Below are 18,736 nucleotides of genomic sequence, written 5' to 3' on the forward strand. Positions count from 1 at the left end.
TCTAGTTTTTTGTTTTTATGTAATTGAATTCAAAACTTGGTAACTATGATAAAAAGATGTGAGCTGTCACACACTTAACATCACAATCGGTAGGATCTGATTGCCTGCCAGTTGCTTCTCAGACGGTTATGTATTTAGGTTTGTGTGATAATCAACGAAAAATGACATTTAACATCACAATCGGTAGGATCTGATTGCCTGCCAGTTGCTTCTCAGACGGTTATGTATTTAGGTTTGTGTGATAATCAATGAAAAAAATTCAGAGAGCTTTTCCCGTTATTGTTGTGCATGGACTGGTTCCACCAAAACAAAGGGAATGGTGAAGTTTACTTGGCGGCTTCCCACGCAACACGTTTCAATGTTCAGCGCGTCTTTTCAAAGGCTATGCAATGGGATACTTCTTTCACCCACAGAGGAGGCAGTCTGACTAACGGACTCAAACAGGGTGTACATATTGTGAGCACCGTTCACACGATATCCATAATCAGCACACGATGGAATAGTTATTAACAATTTAATATATCTATATAGTTTTTGCGTTTCAATCCATGCATTGTTAATTTGCTCAACTCATGGCGGAAGTTACGAAATTTTTCACTTCTGCTATTTCAGCGGGTGTGATGATTTCAGTAGCTATAGCAACCGACAATCCCGAGTATAAACAGGAGGATCAGATATGGTGCAACCCATTTTATGCTGAGGCTAATCGTACAACGTTTTGGCAAAGTCTGGATAGTGTTTTAGAATCCCTCCCCCCAAATATTTCCTCCGACGGCTACGAGATTTCATTTCAAAACAATGTCGCTGGTGTTGCAGTTTGTCGGAACTATTTAACTACAGAAAAGTGCTCAGACTGCGTCAAGGAAGCGGGTAGACGAATGAAAGCAGTGTGTCTCGAATACTGGGGTGGTTGGATTCATCTAGATGGTTGTTTCCTCGACTATGAGAATGGAAATAATTTAGGTTTCCAAGCTCAGACTCATTACTGTTTCTCCACAAATGACAACGATCCACAGGAATTCTCTCAGAGAGCCACTGCCCTATCGAGGCAACTCATAGAAAACGCTTCTGTAAATAACGGTTATGCGACTGGCTCCATTGATGGCTCCTTATATGGCCTCGCTCAGTGTTGGCCCCCTCTTTATATAAATAATTGCCAACAATGTTTGATGCAAGCTCAGATCCAGTTACTCACATGTCCTCCAATGGTTGAAGGTCGAGGTCTCGGGACGAGTTGTTTTATGCGCTACTCAACGTATTCGTTTTTCTCCCACATACTAGCTTCCAGTGAGAGTTTTCTACTTCGCTACAACTATTTGCTGTTTAATTACCATTCGTTGGATTTGCTATTTAATCATCGTATAGCATCTTTATTTATTGTTTAGACTGTTTAACGTTCGTTTAATTGTTCATGTTTGTTCCTGATTTAGTCTCATTTAACTGTTACGGAGGTTTTTACATTGTTCATAAGATTTTTGTTGAAGTTACAAAGTTGATTTGTGAGCTTTGCGCAAGAGTGTCTCACGCCTTTTTCAAGGCCTATTTGGTTGAAGTTACAAAGTTGATTTGTGAATTTTGCACAAGAGTCTCTTAAGGTTTTTCAAAGGTTTCTCAGGACCCTGAATCTATTTATTTATGTAATTAAAAACTAACTTTAATCAACAGAAATCACAAAAAAATATTTCCGTTGATTCTTAATTTTTTTTAGAGGGAAATGTAATTAAAAACTAACTTTAATCAACAGAAATCACAAAAAAATATTTCCGTTGATTCTTGATTTTTTTCAGAGGGAAAATCAACATATGGCCGAAGCCAGCAGATATTGATTTTTTTCAGAGGGAAAATCAACATATGGCCGAAGCCAGCAGATATTTACAACATATGGCCGAAGCCAGCAGATTTTTTACAACATATGGCCGAAGCCAGCAAGATTTCAGAATTTTTACGGCATAACCGTTACAAATCGTTCAAAGGCCGAAGCCTCAGGGTCCACATCCACCGCTGCAGGAACCAAAGCGCGGGGTCCGTTGATTCTTAATCTTATAAAAACTCCAGAATTATTAACTTAGAATAGTTACACAATAGCGTTTAAAATTGTCTTTTAAGCGTAGCATCGATGAATCGCGTACGAGTTCTATAAATTTGTTGCAAGGCATTTGACTATTTTGTTTCGATTTAATAACAGATTCAACGAAATCATCATCGAAAATAGTGCCTATATTGTTAGGAAGTATTGTAGGAACAAGCCTTATAGCAGTGGTGTGTTTGGTTTCCTATCAACGTATTAGACATCGAAAGGGCTATGCTCGAAAAGGTGATTATAGTCATTGCATTATAGCTGTACTTCCATGCTGCTTTCGGCTCACTTCTTTTGACATAGTTGTATTTGTTATGAGAAACTTATTGTAATGATTGTCTTCTCAGATGAAAATTTCAGTCCCAGAGGAAATTTCGGGCAAGTTTTTGTCGATTACAAGCTTCTGAGAGATTCGACTGGGAACTTTTATAGGACCAACATGCTTGGCAAAGGAGGCTTCGGTGAAGTTTATAAGGTATAATATCAATCGTGGATTTCATAAGTTTGCCCAACTATATGCGTTGTTTAATGATAACTGTAACGAGCTTGCGGAACAGGGAAGAATTCCAGGTGGGAAGGATATTGCTGTGAAAAAACTGAATACAAGGCATGAGAAAACTCAAGCTGAGGAGGACTTTCTAACAGAAGTAAAGCTCCTCACTAGCGTCCGTCACCGCAATCTTGTTCGTTTACTCGGATGTTGCACGCAAGGGCAGGAACGTTTGCTGGCTTACGAATTCATGTCAAATAACAGTCTTCACAACCATTTATTTGGTAGTTTGTTCTCATCAGAACTAATTTTTCGCCATTCAAATTGCCTTTCAAAATTATGTATATGACTTGTATGGGATATTTTCGCCATTCTATTGTTTTCAAAATTATGTGAAATGGTTCAATTACATGTATTAAAGGTTTAAGGTATTTTGCTGGCAATCCACAGGAGAGATAAGAAATCCTCTGAGCTGGGAAAACCGTTTAAACGTTATAGTGGGTGTAGCTCGAGGCCTTGCATATCTACATGAAGACTTCAACGTTCGCATTATACACGGAGATATCAAATGTGGAAATATACTTTTAGATGACAGATTTCATCCTAAAATATCAGATTTTGGATTGGCTAGATTCTTCCCAGAAGACCAAACCCATGTCTCTACTAGAGTCGGAGGAACAATGTAAGTTTTGTCATTCGTTTAATAAGTTGTATGTGATCCTGGTACGAATTTATGGGCTCTGCTAATATTTTATGAGACAGAGGATACACTGCGCCGGAGTATGCCGTCCATGGGCAATTGACGGAAAAGGCAGACGTTTATAGTTATGGGATCGTGGTTCTTGAGATAGTGAGTGCGAAAAAGTGCATAGATCCAACACTGCCAGCCCCTATGAACCTTCTTCTACAATGGGTGCGTCTCCGTTCTAAAATTTCGTATAACTTTGGTTTGAAGTTATAGAAAAAAGTTCATTTAGAAGCATTGAATAGAAAGTAAAGTTGACGATGATGCAGGCCTGGAATCAATATAAGCACGATCGAGTTTTGGATATTGTTGATCCAACGTTAGAGGGGCAGTACCCAAGAGAGCAGGTTTTGAGGGTGATCACGGTTGCACTTCTTTGCACTCAAGGTTCTTGGGGGCTGCGACCGGCCATGTCACGGGTTGAGTTGATGCTAACCAACAATTCAGAGATCCCTGCTCCGCCTACACATCCAGCTTTCATAGATGCCGCTGCCGCCAGTTCTGAGAATTCCAACACCGCTGCCAAACCTAGAGGATCAGCTGCTGCTGCATCTTAGGGATCTCATGGACCCATCAGCCTTTCTTTAGTTCCTGTAGTAGTCCAACAAACCCGAAAAATATACCTTAAAAGCCCAGCATTAAATTGTAGTGAATTATATTGTACAGAGTAAGTAAGGACATTTACATAGAGTTAGTAAGGATATAAACAATCAGAGCGCTTACAACTTTTTTAACATGTATGAAATTGATATATGATGAATAAACTTCTTATTATATAGTAATCTCTTTTCAAAATATGGTTAATTTTTTAATTTTATATATATTAGGGCTAGGGAGTAGTTTGTATTAACTGGTCTCTCTTTTTACTTACATTTAAAGCAATCATTTTGGTACTTAAACTAAAAAGGATAATACTATTGATCACTCAATGAAAACTCTTCTAATAAGAGTTTTGATGTGACAATATAAATTGACCACCTACATAGAAGAGGTTTGATGAGACTTGGTTGAAGCACCAATTTCCATGATTTATATCTTTGTCTCTCTTTACATGATGGTAAGGAATAAACCTACAACTTTCTCGGACATCTTTTTCTACTTTTGCTATAGTGCACCTTGCCTCTTCATGAATAACATTTGCATACCAAGCCATCACTCCTCTGGTTGTCACTTATGCTCAAGTTTGTGAGAAGGAAAGAGGATGGGCACCCAGATGTGCAAATGGAGCTGTTCTACCCCTTCTGTCACCTTTGCATCCCAAGTTTAATTTGCGTCTAAACATCAAAGGAAAGAAAGGGAAAATCAAGATAGAGCCTCAGAGCAAAAAAATGACCCTTACGAAAAAGGAGGGTGGTGAATACTTAACCTGGATAGAAAAAAGATAGACAAAAGGATTCAAGTAAGTATCCAAGGGGAATATGGTTGAAATTCAAGGCTATAAATGTCAAGAAAGAGTGTCATTTGAGAGAACTTTGAAGAAAGGGATGCTACAAAGGATTAAAAAGGGGGAAGAGGAAAGGATAAAGCCAAGAGTATAAGACTTTAAAACACCAAAATACCCATAGATTGGTAAGAGAGCCATAGAAATATGAAAGTGAACTTGAAATTTGAGACCAGTACTAAGAAATTTGCTATGAAACGAACAAAAAACAGAGTTACCAACTTACCTTAAGACTAGAGCACTATATCACTCCACCTCTATGCCTGAAACCAATAGAATTGAAACCACAAAGTTAAAATTTTAGTTCATAAACTTGAATTGTACATGAGGAAAAGGACATGGTTCTAGTTGGCTACCCAAAGCATGATGACCACCCATAACCTAAAACTTGGAAGTTCCAAACATAGGACCAAGAAAAGAAGTAAGAAAAACATATGAGCATATTGCATAAGACTAAGTTACTCATCGATAGCCTCTCGTGTCACAACTTCCAGTAGATGGGAGATTGATTTAAACTACCCTTTATCATCCTCAAATTAATTTTCCATTTCTTGCCATAATTTCACCACTTTCCCATAAAGTCCAAGATAACCATGAGCATGTTTGAATGCCATATCCCTATCTAGTTGTGTTTCTAGGGTAGCTATCCAATGTTGAACAATTATGAAACATACTTCACATGACCTCACATCATAGTCGACCACCCATTAACATTGTCGATTACATGCATCTTTCCATCTATGAAGCATACGGCACGATTCATTAAATATAGTGGCTCTTGTATCAAGGCTAGGGGTCACATCCCATGTTTGAGCATCCTCCTTAATTAGGGAACATAATATTTGCTGGCAATTTTCATGCACTTAGCTCTTAAGGTGGCTCAAATATTCCGTGACCAATCCACATCTAGGGGATTAGTCTTGAAGTTGAGTGCTTTGTTGTATAGTTTGTCTACCAGTTTGTTCCCAACTCTTATAATGTGAGAGAGTATAGGATATGTTATTTATTCTAGAAGACCTGCTACTTTTCCAATACTGGATTTGACTTGCCAGCTATTTGAGACTTTGGAAGGGCTAGAACCATGTTGCAATTTTTTTATTGTTTGGATGATCGTTTTGGAATCACCTTCTATTATTAGCTTATATAAATCCCTTCTTTTTGCAAAGATTAAGCCTTGCTCAAGTGAAATTAGCTCGAATACATTATTGCTTTCAATTCTTAGTTCCCCTACATAGATGTGAATTATTTGGCCTTGACAGTTTCTAAAGACTCCTCCAAAGCTAGTTAAACCTTGGTTTCTCTTTGAGGGTCCATCACAATTAAGTTTTAAGAAACCAATTGAAGTTAGTGACCAGTGGCTTGGGCTGGAAGAACTATGATGGGAGTTGGGTATTTTGGCCATCAAGTTATTCTTTGTAAGTTCACACTATGAAGGATGCAATTCTTTTATTGATTACAAATCCTAATCTTGATTAGTCCAAGTGATTATGGGTATTGCTTCTCTAGTTTTGTTGACAATAGAGAACGAAATAGAGTTTGGTGAAGTTGATTTACTTTAAAAAAATTTTGATTTGTTTCTTTCAAAGTTTCACAAATGATCAAGCCAAGAAATAACTATCATACTCTATTTACTATTGGGTTGGAGTAAGGACTAGGTCTCCATTCCTCTATGGTTGTTAGAAAAATACCTCTATTCTAATCTAATTATGGGAAGATGATGGTCATGCAATCCCACAGATTAGATGAAAATATATAAATGTTTAATAGGTACTCGATAGTTTCTATATTAGCTGAGTAGTGATTACATATAAAGGGCCCTCAAAATCCTCTTTTTTGAAGTTTATCCCAAGTTAATTATTTTTTCAACATAAGAAGCCATAGGAAGAGGGTATCTTTGGACCATATTTTTAGGTTTTGGAGCTTAACCCATTTACTTTGGGCATCTTGCATTTTTGTTCATGAGAGGATACTGTAGGACTCCTTAAGATTGAAAGTCCCTATGGGATTGTGACCCCATCTTAAAATGTCTAGGCCTCTCTTAATTTTTATCTTTATAGTTTCTATCTCCTTAGTTATTGCCTCCTTAGTATATAGACTGGTGTTCACAAGAAATTGAGAGAAATTCTCCCATTGCTTCCATTGTATTTAATCCTAGGGTTGAATCCAATACTAAGCCACTATAATTTCCCCTTGTGAAGTTAATTTCTCTTTTATCTTCTACCTTTGCTCTTCAATGTTTAGTTTGGGCCATTGTTTCCATGAGTATTCCCATAAGAGTGCTTTGTTTCCTTCTTTGATTTCCCAAAATCTATGATTTTTAATAAGATTTCTATTTCCCCATGCAATGTTCAAATGTTGTTAACTTCTTATGTTTCCTTCCATTTTTATAGTTGAGTTTACTCTATATTAAGGGCATATTGCATTTTCCATAATCAACTACATAAGGATTTTTTTATTATTTATCCATCTCCACCATGTTTTGGATCCCAAATACTGGTTTAGAATTTTAGAGTCTCTCAAACACAAACCACCAAAAGATCTCGGTTTGCTTAAATTTCCCAACCAACCAGGGCCCATTTCCTATTGAGATAAGCTTCCCCCAAGAAATTATCTTTGTAAATTTCTAATGTTTTGAAGAATGACTTTTGGGGTTACTAAAGCAGAGAGAAGACATAGAGGGAGAGATTGTAATACCTAGTTTAGGAGAATGAGTCTAGCTCTAATATTAAGAGGCCTAATGGTCCAACATGAGATCTTTCTCTTAAATTTTTGCAATAATTCTTCCGAAACATTTTTCCTTAAAGGGTTTTCCACTATGAGGCTCCAAGATATTTGGATGAAAGGGAACTCATTTAAATCTACAACAATTTAAAGATGTGGATATGAATAGCTAAAGGAGTATTAAAAAAGAATATTATGATTTGGAAATATTGATAGAGGTAGGAGAGGCTTTAGAAAAATTGCTAAGAATCGACTTGAAGGAAATTTCTTCCCAAATAGTAGGTTGCCCCAATAGAACGGTACCATCTACAAATGGTTGATGGGCAGATTGAGATTTTTCTATACTAGTAGAGAGTCATTTTAGATTACCTTCATGAACTAAATCTTTTATGGCTTGTCCCATACTCTCCATCATTAGGAGAAAAATATAGGAGGAGAGGGGATCTCCTTGCCTTCTACCTCTGGCTAGGAAGATGGTACGGGAAAAGGATCCATTAACAAGGATAGAAATGAAACCATTGGAAAATAGTGCCATAACCCAATGTATTCAAGGATCAATAAAACCAGAAGATTTGAGCATGTGAAAAATGAAATTTTGTCTAAGTTTGTCAAAGGATTTGCACATATCTAGTTTAATGAGCATGCCCAAGCATCTAGAATATTCAAGTGAGAATATATGTCCATGTGATATGAGAATACCATCCAAGATTTTCTTACCTTCAACATAACCAATTTGTTCCAAGGATATTAGAGAGGGAAGGAGCAAATTTAATCTATTAGAAACCACTTTAGAAATGATTTTATATATAACATTGCAAGGTGTTATGGGATGAAAATCTGAGGGAGTTTCCAACTGAAATTTTTCAAGGATTAGAGCAATGAAAGCTACATTTGGAGATGACATGATGGCAAAGGATGTCTTATATTCCTCTACTATCCTTCAAACATATTTACCTATTAGCTTCAAACATTCATGGTAAAATTTTGTTGTGAATCCTTTAAGTCCTAGTGATTTGTTCCTTAAAATTTATGTAACAACCTCCTCTACCTCAGCTATAGTGATTTCCATCAATAAGATTGCATTATGATCTAAAGTAACTTTGGTATGTTCTTGGTTATTTTACTCATAGTATGTCTCCTCTCCCATATTAGTTCTCTTAATATATTATGGAAATGGTCCATTAATTCTTATGTAATTCCTTATTCTCCTCAAGCTTCTGTTGTTGATATTTTTTTATGCTTATGATTTTGTTGTGCTACTGGTGTTAAATCATTGACCTATGAAATAATTTTGTATATTTCTCGCCTTCCTTGAGCCATTGGATTTTCGACTTCTATCTTCATTAAGAATCTCTTCTTGTTTGAGGAATTCTTCTAATTAGAGTCGATGACTTCTTCTTTGGGGTTCAATTCCTTTGTTCTTCCTTCTTCTATAGAATTTTGTTGTATGAGTTCCATTATCTTTTCCAATAATTATTTCTCCTCATGTATCTTTCAAATCTTATTGATGTTTTAATTTTCAATCTTGATTTTTCGATACTTGAGCAATAGTTGGAAGTGGTACATGATGTCTACCTTAAATTAATCCTTCGATTCTTTCCCCCAAGATTCAAAGTTTCTCATGAAAGAGGGATGCATTAACCAAAATGATTCAAATTTGAAAGGCATAATTTTTAGAGTCCCTTTCCAATTAAGAAGTAGTTTGATTGGTGAATAATTTGACCCATGACTTGGAAACATAGAAGCTTCAAAGTTGGTGAATTATAGAAGAAGATATTTTGATATAAGAAATCTATCTAGTCTAGAGGATATTTGTGAAAAGCCTCCTATTTTATTTTTCCAACTGAATATTCTATTGATGGTCTCTATATTTATTAGTTTCAACTAGGTTAAGAATTCAATGATGAGAATACCATCTTTGTTTAATTTCCTTATAACTCGTTCTTCTCTTTAAGATATTTTATCATAATAAAATATCCTTCAACTATCCATGGCTTATGCAAGATTATATTAGAGATGTTTTGAAGGTTTCTTAGAAGAACCTTCTTATCTTAACTAAGAATTGGCCCACAGATATTAATGATGAAGCCAAAGCTAATTTACCCTATGAGTTGAAATTTGGATGATAATATTTCAATAGAGGAAAAGAAGTCTTGTAAGGATATAATTGATGGGTTTTTGGGAATAAATATTAGCCTTGAAGCTCCTTGTGTGTCATTGGAAAAAAATGAATTTTTTTTCTAGATTACTTTGGAAATCGCCCCCCCTTATTATATTGAACATTTTGTTTCTTGAATCATCATAATGTCTATATACATAATGTTGTTTTCAACAATATTTGTATGGTACTACCATTAATACCCATTACATTCCATGATATCACTTTCATTGTAAACTAAGGGAGGAAGGTCAGTAGGTCTTTATCATCAACATTACCCTACTTGTGTTTACTAAATATTCTCTCATTTTCCTAGATGAGTTGCTTACTTTTTATTCCTTGTATTTTTATCATCTTTTGTAGGGATTGAATGGCATTTGATAGGATTTATTTTAATTCCAAATGTAGAAGAAGATGGATGAGAGGAGAGATTAACTTCTACTTGTCTATGCAATAGTTCATTTAAATTCATGTAGGCTCTGATGATAATTTGAACCTATTAATTTTAGGCAACAATGGTATGTTCTATGCTTTAGAGCAATTTTACTTCAATTTCTTTATGACCCCAATATCAATTTCAGTTTTGAAATCACAGAAGAATGTAAGTAAGATGCTAATAGAACATAATCATAAACAATAGAAGACAAGCCAAGACAAGAGGACACAAGATGTGGCACCAGCCAGGGACAAACCCCAATGTGGGAAAACCCTTGATCAAATCTTCTTTTAGTCTTCAATAGTTTAGTAGAGAGAGATAGTACAATTTACAAATTATGATAATTTATAACAGCAACAAAAGAGCCCCAATAAAAAAAGTCAACGTTGGTCAACAGGGAAGATTTCTACCTCAATTCATCACAGTCAAACCCAGTCAACTTTGGTTTCCGACAACAAGTCTAGTTAGCCCAAAACAATCCAAAAAAGTCCAGTTAAAACTGGTCAACAAAAGTCAACCTTTCTGCTAGCCCTAGTACAATCAACGCAGGTCAAATAGGAAGTCAGATTGCCTCAGTTCTTATGCCCATATTGTGGGTTTTAATCCTATACATAAATTACCTGCATACGAATTCTAAAACATAGAAAATAAACAATGCAAGAGCATAACACATAAAACACAAATACACAGAGATTTTCCATTGGATCCCAAAACGAGACTACCGGCTTGATTTTTCATTATGTTCCTTTCAATGTTACAATACATATTTATACATGCCGAAGCATCCAATACCATGGACCGAAAACCATCGCGTCCAAAACCATGTGTGAAAATCATGCACAAAACCATAGGTAGGTCCGCGCAACCTAATATAGGGTCCAAAAAACAAAATTTTCTGGGGCGCTGGCCTGGACCCCATAGAGGGGGGTTACCTGCACCCCTCAAACCCCTTGTGACCCCCCCGCTACGCAATAGCTGCAACGAGGGGGGTTTCTCCCCCCCTCTAACCCCCCTGGTTAACTACATGGGCCAATCATGGAAAGAATATAACACAACCCAACATTTTCCCACTTGTTGTTTTCTTTCCACAGGGGGCCACAACAGAACTTAATCATTTATCCAGCCCTGCAATGCCTATTGTTTCTCTACACCAAGAGAACTTCTCAGAGCTCACATATTTTTTCAATGCATCTGCAAAATTCTTCAAAGTGTCCACCTTTACCAACAACACCTTTTTGTCTTCTATCATATCCCTCACAAAGTGATACTAAACATCAATGTGCTTTATCTTTGAATGATATGCAGGGTTCTTTACCAAGAAAATTGCACTTTGGTTGTCATAGTCTATCCTTATAGCTGCCTGTACTAACCCCATACTTGAACACAATCTCTACAACCAAACGACTTCCTTGCTTGCATGAGTGGCTGCCATGTATTCTGCCTCTGTAGTTGATAGTGCCACTACAGATTGTTTCTTACTCATCCAACTGACTGCACCTCCAAATAGGTTAAACACATACCCACTTGTAGATCTTCTCTGATCCAGATCTCCAGCCCACACTGCATCAACAAATCCACGAATATCCAACACTCTGTCTAATCTTGGTCTTCCTTGGTAGCACAAACCATAATCACTAGTGCCACGCAAATACCAAAAAAACTGCTTCACTATTTTCCAGTGCTCCTTCCCTGGTTTTGACATAAACCTGCTCAATATTCCAATACTCCCACTGCATGTGCAATGTCTGGTCTAGTACAGACCATTGCATACATCAGGCTACCGACTGCACTTGCATATGGAACACGGGACATGTCCTCTTCCTCTTCTTGTGTCTTGGGACATTGCTCAACAGATAACCTCACACCTACAGGAATAAGAACCTTCACCGGTTTACTATCCTGCATATTAAACCTCTGCAGTATTGTCTCAACATATTTCCTCTGGTTTAACCAGAGCTTCCTCTTTTTCCGGTCTCTTTTAATTTCCATGCCCAAAATATAGTTTGTAGCACCAAGATCTTTCATGTTGAATTTGGAGGACAATTGGGTCTTCAAATCCTGGATAATTTCTTTGTCATTTCCAACTAGCAACATATCATCCACATACAAGACCAGATAAATAACACAGTCACCAATTAATTTAAAATACACACAGTGATCTGCTTTGCTTCTAGTGAAGCCAAGTCCCCGTATAAATGTATCAAATTTCTGATACCATGTCCTTGGTGACTGTTTTAACCCATACAGAGACTTTTTTAACTTGCATACCATTTCTTTCTTACCCTTCATGGAAAAACCTTCAGGTTGCTTCATGTAGGTCTCCTCTTCTAGATCCCTGTGAAGAAATGTTGTCTTCACACCCATCTGTTCTACCTCAAAATCAAAAGCAACAACAACAGATAAAAGTAATCCAATAGAAGCTACCTTGGCAACAGGAGAAAAAATATCACCAAAATCAATTCTTGGTGCCTGGGAATAACCTTTTGCTACCAACTGAGATTTGTATTTCTCCACCTTTCCTTTTGCATTTGTCTTCTTCTTGAACACCCATTTGTTGCCAATGGGTTTCCTTCCAGCTGGCAACTCCACCAGATCCCAAGCCTCATTTTTCTGCAAAGATGCCATTTCATCAACCATGGCCTCTTTCCAAAGTTTGCCATCCTCTGAATCTAATGCTTCCTTCATAGTTGTGGGATCATCATCAGTAACAGATAAAGCAAAATTTGAACAGAAAGAAGATGGACTATACCTTTCTGGATGCTTTCTTTCTCGGACTAATCTTCTCACACCCAGAGTTTGTGGCTCTTCATCTTCTGATTCCTCCTTTGTTGCAAGGTTTGATTCTTCCTCCTTAAGCTCAAACTCTATCTTCTCAGGTTCTTTTGGTTGGACTTCATGTTTAATAACATATTTCACATCTTTGAACACCACATCTCGGCTGTACACCACTTTCCTTGTTACTGGGTTCCAAAGCTTATAACCCTTTAAACCATCCTTATACCCAATAAAGATGCACTTTTCAAATTTACTATCCAACTTGGTTTTTTCCTCCTTTGGAACATGTACATATGCATCACATCCAAATACCTTCAAATGTGAAAGAGAGGGTTTCTTACCAGTCCATACCTCTTGTGGAGTCTTATCCTCCAACGCTGATGAAGGTGATCTGTTGACCAAGTAACATGCTGTCTCCACCGCCTCTTCCCAAAGTTCTTGTCCTAAACCAGCACCACTGAGCATGATTCTTGCCCTTTCCATCAACGTATTGTTCATTCTTTCTGCAACTCCATTTTTCTCAGGTGTGTATGGAGTAGTCTTCTGCCATGCTATACCACACTTCTCACAGAATTCTTCAAATTCCTTGCTGCAAAATCTCCACCATTATTCATCCTCAACACCTTTATCTTCTTCTCTGTCTGGTTTTCCATTAGAGCTTTAAATTCTTTAAACCTGTCAAAGACTTCAGATTTCTTCTTAAGGAAATATATCCATGTATTCCTTAAGAAGTCATCTATAAATGATACATAGTACACAAACTTACCCAGTGATGGAATCTTCACAGATCCAAACACATCACTGTGCACAAGTTCTAATATATGTTTCTCCCTTTTACCACCAGAGGGGAAACTCACCTGATTCTACTTCCCATATACACAATTTTCATAGAAATCAAAATCTAGAGAGCTATTACTCATACCTTGTACCATACCTTTACCATGAAGTATTCGAAGGTCCTTCTCTCCAATATATCTAGGCCTTTGATGCCACCACATGGTATTCTCTCTAGAGACCACTAGATTTTTTGCTCCACCTTCAGGAACCAAAGAATTGTTGCACCATCAACAACAGTGCTACCTTGCAGCTTGTATAGAGTTCCAATTCGAACTCCCCACATCAATACCAGTGCCCCCCGAACCGTCTTGTAGGTATCCTTCTCAAACACTGTTTTTACACCTGCATCATCCAACTTGCTTACAGAAATCAGATTTTTGGCTAATGCAGGAATACGTAGAACACTCGGAAGTGTTCTAACCCTTTCACCTTACAACTTCAACTTCACTTTTCCACGACCAACGATTCTAGCCTTCCTATCATCCCCTAAGAAGACATCACCACCATCGTATTTCTCATACTCGCAGAACCACTCTCTATGGAGAGTGAAGTGAAAGGATGCACCTAAGTCAATCAACCATGCCTCATGATCTACGTGTGTACTTGAAGAAGCCAAGTACACATCCCCACCTTCATCTGAGGTGGTTTTCGCCTCTATAGAAAGAGCATCATCATATCCCTTTCCTTTATCAGGAGCTTTAGATTTACAGTCCCTTTTGTAGTGCCCTTCCTTTCCACATTTCTAGCATACCACCTTACAGGTTTTCCTAGAGATTTAGATCTCCCTCTAGATTTAGATCCCCCACTCGATGACTTATTTTTGTTTATGTTTTGGGACCATCCTCATGCAGACAAGACATCACCATTATGGCTCTCCATATTTTTTCGTCTCATCTCCTTTATCAGCAAGGATGAGACTATTTCATCAAATTACAGGGCAGTTGTATTGCTACCTATTGTAATAACCGGACTATCCCAAGAATCTGGTAGAGAACACAACAAACTGATGCACTTATCTTCATCTGAAATTTTAATATCAACAGATAATAATTGACTTACCACAGTGTTAAATGCGTTCAGATGCTCTATCACTGAGTCTCCATCTTTTATCCTTAGGTTATACAGCTTTTTCCGCAGGCACAGTTTATTCACCAGAGAATTAGATTGGTACAAAGTCCCTAACTTGTCCCACAAAGCCATCACTGTAGCTTCCCTTGATACATTCAACAATACTGAATCTGAGACACACAATCATATTGTGCTCTTTGCCTTCCGATCCAACTTCTTCCATTCTTCATCGGACACTCCCGTTGGTTTAGTACCCAGATTTACCGTGATCCACTGATTTTTATCCACCAACAGATCCTCCATCTTGAGTTTCCACAACTCAAAACTCTAACCATTAAATTTATCGATCTCTATCTTTCCACTGCTCGTCATCTTCTTTCACCACTAGAATCGATCTCGCAGATCTCCCACTGAACAGGGTCTACCACAGGCCCGAGCAAAACCCCTCAGCAACAAAGGGTTCCCCCTAAAGCCAAAACAACTCTGATATCAAATGTAGATTTTAAACCTGTACAGAAATTACTTGCATATGAATTCTAAAACACAGAAAGTAAACAATGTGAGAGCATAACACATAAAACACATATACACAGAGATTTTCCCCTACATCCCAAAACCATGACTACTAATTTGATTTTTCATTATGTTCCTTTCAATGTTACAATGCATATTTATACATGCTGAAGCATCCAATACCATGGACCAAAAACCATCGCATCCAAAACCATGTGAGAAAATCATGCACAAAACCATAGGTAGGTCCGCCCAACCTAATATAGGGTCCAAAAAACAAAGTTTTCTGGGGCGCTGCCCCAGACCCCATAGAGGGGGGTTACCTACACCCCTCAAACCCCCTGTGACCACCCCGCTACGCAATAGGTGCAACGAGGAGGTGGCTTCGCACCCCCTCTAACCCCCTGGTTAATTACATGGGCTAGTCGTGGAAAGAATATAACACAACCCAACACATATCTGCGCCCTGCTAGGACAAAATTCCTCCACCCAAAAAAGCACAAAATATAGATCAACCCTTGGTCAACGGAGTCAAAACAACCTGCTGCAAATTCGGTCAACATTAGTCAATGACAGGAACAAAAAATTACAGTCCTTCTCTGCACATGTGGAGAGCTACCCAAAAATCTGTACCCAATCATGTGAGGAGAGAGAGATGTGTGAGAAATGAAGTCTCCAAATGAGGATGAAACATCATGAAGTTATAGGCTAACGTTGGGGATGAATAGATGTGACTATTGAGCTTCTAATATTATATGAGTTTGTTGGCCAACCTTGTCAATCTGTCCACAATCAAAATAAATTCATAACTTCATTTGTACATGTCAAAATGAGATGATCTTTAGATAAATCCTACAGCTCTCTGAGAGAGGAATGTAAGAAAAATATCACTTGTCATAAATAAGATGACCCATGTGGAGTTTGACCTTAGTTGCCAATTTTAACACTCCCTCTCAACTAGGGAGAAATCCACCTGATAATCCATCTGCCAATTTGTACTATCTTTGCCATTCATGCACTGATCTACACTGCTCTTCTCTGCTATGTTGAACTATGAAGAAGAATAAGTGATCGAGAATGTATCATACCATTATCTACTGACCCAAAGTGAGTCCCAATAAAAAAAAGAGTGTCTCATACCACTCTTACTGACCCAAAGTCAGTTTCGATCAAAAGAGAGTGTGTCATACCACTCTTACTAACCCGAAATCAATTCCCATTGATCCCATATGAATATCAAACATCCTAGCATAGGGAGTACAGTAGTACATGATGCGTCCATCAGTAGTACTAAGGTCCCTATCCTCATTTCCCTACTCATTTACTAGATGAGACGTACTTCCCATGAGTCCCATACTGCATGGGTAGGATGTCTCGACAGGAGAAGGATGAACCACTCGTCCTACTCACATGTCACCAAGGGTATCACAGGGGAAGTATGAACCACTCACCTTGAACACAACAAACCATTAGGGGAACGCAGAACCACTCACCCTATGGTTTCTCATCGCTCCAAGAAGTACCCCAAGCTCCCGAGTGCTCCCAAATCTCATTGTCCATCTCATACAAAACCCTCATAAGAGGGTCTCTCCACAACTCCAAGTCATTCTCAGAAGGCCAAGAATTTAACCTTCTCGATGGGCTTTATCAGAATATCGGTGACCTTCTCATCAGTCCCAATGTGATGGAGCCTTATAGCTCCTTGTTGTACCATATCCCACAAAAAGTGGTACCTGATATCTATATGCTTGGAGTGATAATGAAACACAATATTCTCTGATAATCGGATCCCACTCTGGTTGTTGGAGAGGATCATAGTGGTATCCAACACATGTGCAAACAACTCACTGAAGAGCTTCCTCAACCAAACAGCTTCACAGGAGGCCATACTAGCATCTATTTATTCAGCCTTGGAGGTGCTCAAGGCAATTGATTTCTGCTTCTTGCTCATCCATGATATCGAAGCAGAACCCAAAGAAAAACAACATCCAGAAGTGCTCTTGCAATCCACCACACTTCGAACCCAATTAGCATTAAAATAACCATGCAACCTCACATTTTCGGCAGTGTATCTTTGTCCATGAGTGATTGTGACATGAAGATATCTCAAAAGATTCATGGTGGCAATCCAATGTATATTATGAGGCTCAACCATGTATTGGATCAATGTGTTAACTGCAAAACATATGTGCAGAGGGGAGTTCACCAAAAACATCAGTGCTCCTATGAGTCGATGATACTCATAATCATTTCCCAATTCAGGTCCAGCAACACTACCACATAACTTCTCAAAGTTAAGTTCCATTGGAGTAGTCATAGGCTTGCATTCCACCATATCAAATCTTTCCAATATCTTCACAATATATTTTCTTAGAGAGAGGAAAATTTCACTTGGCTCTCTCCAGACCTCCAACCCTGGGAAGTAGTGCATTGGTCCTAGGTCCTTCATCTCAAATTCAGAAGCCAACTCCCTCTTATATTTGTGAATGAGAGGGTCTACACCTGTCAGAAAGAGGTCGTCCACATAAAGTACAAGAATGAGATGTTTATCATTTTCAACCTTAAAGTAAAGGTTCAGATCGGCTTCACTTCTAGTGAATCCTAGCTTCATCAGATAGTTATTGATCCTCTCATACCAAGCTCGGGGTGTTTGCTTCAATCCATAGAGATCTTTCTTTAACCTGATATATGAGATTCTCGATCATGAACATCAAACCCCTCGGGTTGTTCCACATAGACTTCCTCTTTGATTGAACCATGCGAGAAGGCAGCCTTGACATCCATATGATGTAGGTTCCATCCTTGCGATGCAGCAAGGGCTATGGTCGAGCAGATGGTGGTGTAACGAGAAACAGGGGCAAATATCTCATCGTAATCTACACCTTCCTTTTGAGAGAAACCTCGAGCAACAAAGCGAGCCTTGAACTTTTCTACACTTCCATTAGCTCCATGATTTATTTTTGTAGAGCCACTTAGAAGTGACAACCGATTTGTCCTGGGGTCCGTAGACGACATCTTAGACAACATTCTTCATAATTGACTCGTATTCTTCATTCATAGCATCCTTCCATACTTGTTGCTTCACGATTTCTTTGGATGATGAAGGCTCATTTTGAATGATAGTGCTCATGGCAGTCAAATATCCTTGGTACCTGTTCAGGTTCTTACTTTCACGGAAATTCCCCCTTGGTGCAATGTGCTTCTCAACATCTTTGAGAGTCTCCCTAAGCCATGAGGCTCTCCTCTTGGAGGAGGAAGGCTCATGAGGGAGTGGATCAATAACATCCATAGGTTCATCAACATCAGACATCGTTTCATCGTCTTTTTCACCCTGATTTCCTATGTCATCTTCTTTTTCCTTCCTTAGGATAGGAAGGTAGTTGATCTTCCTAAGGGGCATATCTTTGTCAAAGGTGACATCATTACTTATCTCAAATTCCTTTTGACTAACCACATAAATTATATATCCCTTAGA

The 18,736-nt window shown here is 38.1% G+C and overlaps 1 protein-coding gene across 1 annotated transcript; it reads left to right on the forward strand.

Annotated features, from left to right (window-relative positions):
* Positions 1-572: 572 nt before the first annotated feature.
* LOC149183036 (cysteine-rich receptor-like protein kinase 44) lies at positions 573-3,869 on the forward strand. Its single transcript, XM_089414791.1, has 7 exons — positions 573-1,128; positions 2,186-2,314; positions 2,425-2,552; positions 2,635-2,851; positions 3,018-3,249; positions 3,330-3,417; positions 3,582-3,869. Exons 1-7 carry the CDS (start codon positions 573-575, stop codon positions 3,867-3,869), a joined length of 1,638 nt encoding a protein of 545 aa, XP_089270917.1.
* Positions 3,870-18,736: the final 14,867 nt, after the last annotated feature.

The sequence above is a fragment of the Pinus tabuliformis genome, chromosome 3_2 (assembly GCF_031772625.1).
Source record: "Pinus tabuliformis cultivar Carrire ecotype Pingquan chromosome 3_2, CPIR1, whole genome shotgun sequence".
In the NCBI taxonomy this organism is placed as follows: Eukaryota; Viridiplantae; Streptophyta; class Pinopsida; order Pinales; family Pinaceae; genus Pinus; species Pinus tabuliformis.

What these genes read in the sequence shown, in the direction of transcription:
- LOC149183036 (XM_089414791.1), top strand. Translation starts at nt 573, where the DNA reads ATGGCGGAAGTTACGAAATTTTTCACTTCTGCTATTTCAGCGGGTGTG. An exon ending in AAAGGGCTATGCTCGAAAAG is followed by an intron (nt 2,315 to 2,424) that starts GTGATTATAGTC and finishes TTGTCTTCTCAG; the next exon opens with ATGAAAATTTCAGTCCCAGA. An exon ending in GCTTCGGTGAAGTTTATAAG is followed by an intron (nt 2,553 to 2,634) that starts GTATAATATCAA and finishes CTTGCGGAACAG; the next exon opens with GGAAGAATTCCAGGTGGGAA.